Source organism: Crassostrea angulata, chromosome 2, assembly GCF_025612915.1.
Source record: "Crassostrea angulata isolate pt1a10 chromosome 2, ASM2561291v2, whole genome shotgun sequence".
NCBI lineage: Eukaryota > Metazoa > Mollusca > Bivalvia > Ostreida > Ostreidae > Magallana > Magallana angulata.
Genome location: NC_069112.1, coordinates 80702748 through 80711948, shown reverse-complemented (window position 1 = coordinate 80711948; position 9201 = coordinate 80702748). Strand labels below are relative to the sequence as shown.

The window sequence follows — 9201 nt, the reverse complement described above, 5'->3', positions numbered from 1 at the left end:
CGCGGCCATAATATTTTGAACCCCCTATCCAATGGGAATTGGAAAAAGGTAGGGGGTTCAATATATCGCAGCCATAATATTTTGAACCCCCTCTCCAATACCAATGAAAAATAGAGGGGGGTTCAAAATATCGCGGCCATAATATTTTGAACCCCCTCTCCAATGGGAATTGGAAAAAGGTAGGGGGTTCAATATATCGCGGCCATAATATTTTGAACCCCCTCTCCAATACCAATGAAAAATAAAGGGGGGTTCAAAATATCGCGGCCATAATATTTGAACCCCCTATCCAATGGGAATTGGAAAAAGGTAGGGGGTTCAATATATCGCGGCCATAATATTTTGAACCCCCTCTCCAATACCAATGAAAAATAGAGGGGGGTTCAAAATATCGCGGCCATAATATTTTGAACCCCCTCTCCAATGGGAATTGGAAAAAGGTAGGGGGTTCAATATATCGCGGCCATAATATTTTGAACCCCCTCTCCAATACCAATGAAAAATAGAGGGGGGTTCAAAATATCGCGGCCATAATATTTTGAACTCCCTATCCAATGGGAATTGGAAAAAGGTAGGGGGTTCAATATATCGCGGCCATAATATTTTGAACCCCCTCTCCAATACCAATGAAAAATAGAGGGGGGTTCAAAATATCGCGGCCATAATATTTTGAACCCCCTCTCCAATACCAATGAAAAATAAAGGGGGGTTCAAAATATCGCGGCCATAATATTTTGAACCCCCTATCCAATGGGAATTGGAAAATGGTAGGGGGTTCAATATATCGCGGCCATAATATTTTGAACCCCCTCTCCAATAGCAATGAAAAATAGAGGGGGGTTCAAAATATCGCGGCCATAATATTTTGAACCCCCTCTCCAATACCAATGAAAAATAAAGGGGGGTTCAAAATATCGCGGCCATAATATTTTGAACCCCCTATCCAATGGGAATTGGAAAAAGGTAGGGGGTTCAATATATCGCGGCCATAATATTTTGAACCCCCTCTCCAATACCAATGAAAAATAGAGGGGGGTTCAAAATATCGCGGCCATAATATTTTGAACCCCCTATCCAATGGGAATTGGAAAAAGGTAGGGGGTTCAATATATCGCGGCCATAATATTTTGAACCCCCTCTCCAATACCAATGAAAAATAGAGGGGGGTTCAAAATATCGCGGCCATAAAATATTGAACCTGGGTTCAATATTTTATGGGGGGGTTCAATATATCGCAGCGATATTTTGAACCCGGGTTCAATATATCGCGGGGTTCAAAATATTATATGACACCGGGTCTGGGTCAGTGATTATAACAATCTCATGTTGACAGACACAACAGGTGTCCCTCTACATCGTGTGGAGGATTCATGTCGTGGTGATATAGGATTACACACAGTGAACAGTGAGAGTGAACTGATTTATATAGATAGGAATTATAACATCAACAAACTGTCAAAGGATATGAAAACAACCACCACATTTATAGAGAGAACAGACTCTACATGGAGACCATGGTGTGTGTACTGGTCCCCGTCCACTGGGGATCTACTGGTCGGGATGGATAGAGAGAAACCAAGGACAGGCAAGGTAACCCGGTACAACCAGAGTGGACAACTCACACAAACCATACAGTACCACAACACAGGACAGGGACTGTATAGTGAACCTCACTATATAACAGAGAACAACAATGGGGATGTCGTGGTGTCTGATTGGTCTGGTGCTGTAGTGGTGACAGAGCGTGGAGGAAGACATCGTTTCTCCTACACAGGACATCCATCAGGATCAGGACTATGGCCACGTGGAATCTGTACTGACCCGCTGTCACACATCCTGGTGTGTGATGATACAACCCAAACAGTACAGATGATAGACAAGGACGGTCAGTTCCTGTCACATCTACTGATAAGACCATCAGGGATATTCTCACCACAGAGCCTGAGTTATGATGTCATCACTCACCGTCTCTGGGTCGGATCAGGGTACAACAAGACGGTGGTTATATACAGGTATATCACCAGACAGGACGCTCTGACAGGTAAGTCTGAGTCATTATCATTGTAAATTATATAATATGTAGTTACAAGTCAGACATATATAGGATGTGATCTTTATCATTTGTCAATATAATGTAAAAACATATTTATTTATAAACTGTCAACATCACATACTGAGATATAAATACATTACGTGTCTGTTGAACAATTGACTCATCAGATATATGTATATATTTTTCAGTAATAAATGAATGAATTAATTAATTAGACAAATGTATATATGTTAATTATTAATTTTTAATGATAATTGATAAATTACAACAGACAAACATTGCTGTAACAATCATTATACAAGATGTGATGTTTGTAATCAATCTGTTCCATCTGACTGTTTGTGTCTGATGTTTGTAGATCTGAATCCAGCCACTGCTGATGTGATGGAGTCACTGAGTGAAATCCCAACCACAGGGACAGAAAAACCACAGCAAGGAAACCAGTGTCTGCTGAAACTGATGTCTCCCCCCGAGTTACTTCCCTCTCTCACAGTGACAGGTGTTAATTGTTGTGATCACATTTCCTGTGTGACATCAGACCGGGTCTGGGTCAGTGATGATAGAAACAATCTCATGTTGACAGACACAACAGGTGTCCGTCTACATCGTGTGGAGGATTCATGTAGTGATATTAATATAGGATTACACACAGTGAACAGTGAGAGTGAACTGATTTATATAGATGAGGATTATAACATCAACAAACTGTCCAAGGATATGAAAACAACCACCACGTTTATAGAGAGAACAGACTCTACATTGGAACCACGGTGTGTGTACTGGTCCCTGTCCACTGGGGATCTACTGGTCGGGATGTTTAACGATGATACAAAGACAGGCAAGGTAACCCGGTACAACCAGAGTGGACAACTCACACAAACCATACAGAACGACAACAAAGACCTGGGACTGTATAATATACCTTGCTATATAACAGAGAACAACAATGGGGATGTCGTGGTGTCTGATAATGATGCTGTAGTGGTGACAGAGCGTGGAGGAAGACATCGTTTCTCCTACACAGGACATCCATCAGGATCAGGACTAGGTCCACGTGGAATCTGTACTGACCCGCTGTCACACATCCTGGTGTGTGATGGTAGAACCAAAACAGTACAGATGTTAGACAGGGACGGTCAGTTCCTGTCACATCTACAGACAGAGATGGATGAACCATGGAGCCTGAGTTATGATGTCAACACTCACCGTCTCTGGATCGGATCATGGGACAACAACACGGTGGTTATATACAGGTATATCACCAGACAGGACGCTCTGACAGGTAAGTCTGAGTCATTATCATTCACATTAATTAGATATAGATAACTAAGACACACAGTCCGTGTTAATTATCAGTCAATAAGATACATGTAAGACATGTTTATCTGTGTGATTGTTTGTCAATATAAACAGCTAATTGTTACAGGGTTAGCTGTATCTATTTCATTAATTAAATGCACAGTCACATGTCATTGTATTAGAATAAATCGTCATTGTAATTAATATGGTTAGCTATTTTGTTACAAGTTAATTGAATTGGTTTAATTTAATAGATAAATATTAAAGCATGTGTCAATGTAATTAGTTTAAACTTTTAATTTGTAGATGTAGTTCTATCATTGCACTACCTGTAAGATGTTAATTAACTAACAGCTAATTAATGACTTGTTGTAGATGAACACACACCCTGTCCTGATGGGGACGCCATGTCCAGCTCAACACCAGCCGTATAATGGAGATAGCTGGGATATTGACAGGTTGTAAATGTTTCTGTACAAATCTAGTCTGCTCTCAAAACCACACATGTTGTTTGTCACTTTGTTCAACATCTGCAGCTGAAATTGACCTGTGTATAATTCACATGGACTGGAATACTGACTCCTGTTTATTTCACACTTTGTGATCATCCAAACATGGCTGTCTGTTGCTGAGTGTGGAATGTTATACACATTTTACTTTGCTAAAAATGAATTATCATAAACAAAAAATAATTTTTTATATGAAGTCTATAAAAACTGGATGTAAAAAAAAAAATGAATGATTAAAATTTGTAATAGATCTTTATCAGTTTGAACATGTATGGTTATCATACCCCCGCTCTGAAGGAGAGGGGGGTTACCATATACTGTTTTACCCTTGTGTGTCTGTCTGTCTGTACGTACGCCCTTCTGTCTGTCTGTATCAAAAGTTTTTGTCACATTTTTCTCAACAACTGATCGTTGCAGGTGCTTGAAATTTCAACACACTCTTTGTTTAGGCATGCTATACGTTGGAATATATGTTAGTACCTGTTAAATGACGACTTTTGTTTATTTTTTGCCTAAATATTCAAACAAATTTTCGTAAAGAATTTCTCAGCAACTGTTGATCACATATGCTTGAAATTTTAACACATTATTTGGTTACTTTTGTACCAATTGGACATCAACTTCCTGTTTAAGTCGACTTTGCTTATTTTGTATATTTACATCAGAGCGGGAGTATTACTAGTGAGCATTGACTCACAGATATCTGAGTAATATCATGTTGGTGTTGATCATTAACTACGTCATTCATTAGTTTATTCTGTTTCCTGTAGATGGGCCAATTTTACCTGACCTTGAGGGGAGAAAATAGAACACCTTCCTTGAAATCCTTACAGAGGAAGACAGAAAACAGACATTGGCTACGTAGACCACTTAGTGCAATATGACGTCATTATCTTCAAATACGCACTGACCCGAGTCACTCATGACACCTATTACAATTGGTCTTTATCTGTCATCGTGTGGTGTGTGTCATACATCTTTCCTTTACAATTTTACATGTTGAACTTCTTCTTGAAAACTACACGGCCAATTGTTACCATATTTGATGTGAAACATTGCTACAATAAGAAGAATTTAAATTGAATATAACTGGATTATCCGCTGAGTGACCGATATCTGGACTTGTTTTAAATAACGCGCCATTATTTGAACCTGTGTTCTGTGTACATGAACTATACAGTAATTACTTATTATTCTGTCTTATCATTTTTATTTCACAGTATGTTATGTGTTTAAAATAGTAATTTGTCATTTTACATTGATATCAATTGTTAGAACCGAGTTTTCCAAAGGAGAAATCCAGTTATTGAAATGGTGAAAGGGGCACGCCGGCGGGCAGCTGCGAAAAGGGTACCCCTATTGTACTGCAAATCAATTGTATATATATAAGAGATGTGCATAAAACTTGGATGTTTTGTTGTTGTATATTTATATAAAAAAATGACTTGGTCAATTTTACGCAGAATATTGCATATAGGGTACCCCCATTGTACGGATAACTCTTCATTACTCTTCCTACAGTTTTTAAGATAGGTAGTTGTTGTCTTGTAGATCAATTGTACATATATCAGAGATGTGCATATAACTTGGATTTATATTTTGATTATTTATGTGTACATAAACTCTACAGTAATAAGTTTTTATACTCCCTTACATGGTTTATCAATTATATCTTAGTATGAGAGTAGTAAATTCTCATCTGACAGTATGTATTTAATTCTTTTGAATGCTTTTATAATACCCTGTAATTTAGTGATGGGAAAAAGATGTTACTTAAAATTGGGGCTTATGTCTGATGATTTTTTATTTTTCCTATTTGCAAAGAATAAATTTTGTTTATTGATTAAACATCATATTCAAAGGGGAGTAACTCAAATTCGAGTTCTTCAATTTCAAACTAATAAAGAGTTATTCCCCCTTTTGTAATATTTTTTAGATAGTTTCACCTAGAACTGGTTGTTGACCCCTGACATGTTTTTCTCTGAAAGTTAGTTGAATATCAGTAAATATAATTATAAGATTTTAAAAAATGCCCTTAATAAGAATATTATTGGTGGATTTAGCACATTTCTTTATATTGATCATGTAAATAGAAAACTCGTGTTTATGTAAATAGTTTTTGAACAATATTGTAACTAAGTTAAAGTGTACTGCTTTTTTTCTTCAAAAATTTAATTTTTTCTTTGTATTTACGTTAACCATGAAATACATAATACTTATATACAAATGATTGTTGGTGAGTTGTAGCAAGCTGTAGATAGAACTCAATAAAAGTGGTATTCATTCATAGTTTTGTACTTTTTCTTAGTAAGACAGTACTGTAATATTTGGTACAAAAAAGAAGAATATGATACAGTAAATTTATGTACAAGAACAAGACAATTATTCATTGGGACGAACCAAATAACTGACAAACCAATCTCCTTTTGGAGTCACTATAGTTAGATGTTACTGGAGACTAGTCAACAACAAATTACAACATAAAATTTTCATCCAAGTACTCAAAGTTGTTTCAAGAATTTCATTTTGACTGAAAGATTAATGTCTGTGTATCATTATAAAAACTGTTATATTGATAACATATCTGTCCTAAGGTGAAGATTATTCGATAATTGTAACATGATCGCGCAAAACATTCTGTTATATAAAGTTCATTATGATATACGGTAAATAGTGCCTGTTTGGGAGGGTAACTGTTGAAATTGACACCTCGAGACAACCATTGTCAACCGACGAGATTTAACAGTTACCCTCCCAAACAGGCACTATTTTATTAATACTGAATGTCTTAATTTAAAAAAATGCTGCTTTTATATAGAAATGAAGTGAATGCTACGACAAACCATACGCGCATAATTTACGCACATGTAACAATTCGTTGTGTAACCCGTTGCCTTTCATGTTAAATACTGAAATCTGATTAGTCAAGACGCAGTTGATAATCCGTTCTTTTACCCTCAGCATTAGCAACAGACCTGACAACGGGTAACACAACGAATTGTTACATGCGTGTAAAATATACTCGTACGGTTTGACGTAGAATTCACGTCATTTCTACATAAAAGCCACTGAGTTTTCTTTTAAATGAAGACATTCAGTATAATGAAATAAATAGTGCCTGTTTGGATTGAAACAGTTGAATTTGACAACTCTCGGAAACCATTGTTAACCTCCGCTTCGTGACAGTTGACCATGGTTTTCTCGGGGTGTCAATTTAAACTGTTACCCTTCCAAACAGGCACTATTTATATAATAACATATATAATGTTACACGGAATGAGGAACTTTTACGTTTAAACTGATACCCTGCAATTGCGCATATACATATAACGTTACATTTGATTATGCCCTTTGACAGCATATACAGTCACGTGCACGCAAACACGCACTTGCGTATACACTTACACGCAATCACATACTTTAATACATCTACCGGTACATACAATCAATCACTTTAAGCTGACATGAATTCATAAAAGCATTTGGTCACCATATTAGTTTCAATCGCTCCTCTACTGACACAGGGGTATATATACCGGTTGAGAAAGTTACGGTCGGTTGCTTTCCGATCGAGGCATTCACGTTGCACGGACGTCTAAATGCATGAACTACACATTGTAGTAAAATGTAGTAATAAAGAATAAAGAAAACAACAATCAATGAAATACACTATTTATTTATTCTTTGTAAGGATTTCCAAGGTATCCGTATTTTTGCACAGACAGTGCTGCCTTACTTGGCATGCACATCGAACACATGTGTCGTTCATACAGAGTGCATAACGCCTGCGTCTTCATTAAAACCCCGGCGACAGTACATCCAACACAGTAGCTAAATGATAGTAAATCTAACAAAGTAACAACGTTTCCATCTGTTCCTACAAAAACGCCCGGTTTCTAAAATCCATGCGATAATTGACATTGCTCGATTTGCCACAGTGAATTGTTTGCGCATGTGCGATGTAATACTCAGGAATACGGTCTACAATTATCGGGGAATTTTCGAAGTATTTGCGCCTGGATTTCAGTCTGTCTTGTTTCATCGTTTATTCAATATATCTTGCCAGTGCAGTGGTTGTCATATTATTTTTGTTCAAAACGCGTTTTACAAGGTAACGTGTTGGGGTGTATGAAATACCTGAATGCGATGAAGCATGAATAGTGCTTTCGGCCTTATAGAGGGGATGTGTAGCGATGAGCAGAACAATAGAAATCGACAACTTATATGGCGGTAGTCAGAGATAAAAGGGAAAAAATGCGTATTTATGAATTCATGTACATCTTTAAACGCATAAACAGTTACATGCAATCAAGTACTTTTACGCACATACCTTTACACACTATCGAACACTTTAACACATACTATATACTGTAAAACCCAAATCACATACTTTAATGCGCATACTGTTACACACAGACACTTTAACCGAATATACCGTTACACGCAATCGTACTTTTGGCCCATAACCGTTTGTTGCAATCACGCACTTTAACACATATACCGTTACACTCAATCAAACACTTTAAATACATGCAATCACACACTTAAACGCATATTCCACTATACGCAATCACACATACCGTTTCACAAAATCACACAGTTCAATACATATACGTTAACACACACTCAAACAATGTAACTAAAATACTGATACTGGCAATCACTTTAACTCATATACTGTTACACACAATCAAACACTTTACTACATATACCATTACACTTTAACACATAAACTGTTGCACACAATCAGGTACCTTATGCATATACCGTTACACACAATCACGCACTTTAATGCACATATATCGTCACACACCATCACACATTTTAACACAAATTCCGTTGCACAAAATCACGTAGTTAAAACAAACCCCGTTACTTGCAATCAGACGCTTTAACGCATTTATTATTACATACACTCCGGTACTTTAACACTTATAGGTTCCAGGCATTCAGGTAATTGAACATACCGTTTCTTGCAATCACGCCGCACTTAAACACGTACATTATTACACACAGTCAGGTACTTTAACACTTATAGGTTCCAAGCATTCAGGTAATTGAACATACCGTTTCTTTCAATCACGCCGCGTTTTAACGCATTCTGTTACACACAGTCACGCACTTAAACGCATATGGGTCATTATCAAAATATGCAGACTTTTGAAAAATGTAAAACACGAGAAAATTATTGCTGAAAAATTACTTTGATTGCAATCATACACTTTAACACATAAACCGTTGCACGCAATCACACACTTTATCACATATACCGTTACATTCAACCAAACACTTGACCACATATACCGTAAAACACAATCACAGACTTTAACACACACAATG

General features: G+C 36.9%; 1 protein-coding gene across 4 annotated transcripts in view; it reads left to right on the top strand.

The window, feature by feature from the left end:
- Positions 1–9201, top strand: part of LOC128171010 (uncharacterized) — a 555905-nt gene that overhangs the window by 495672 nt on the left and 51032 nt on the right. For all 4 annotated transcript variants that reach the window (XM_052836772.1, XM_052836773.1, XM_052836774.1 and 1 more), the window contains one exon: positions 2412–3335. In XM_052836772.1, the coding sequence (XP_052692732.1) occupies positions 2412–3335 (924 nt within the window). The remainder of the gene's footprint in view (positions 1–2411; positions 3336–9201) is intronic.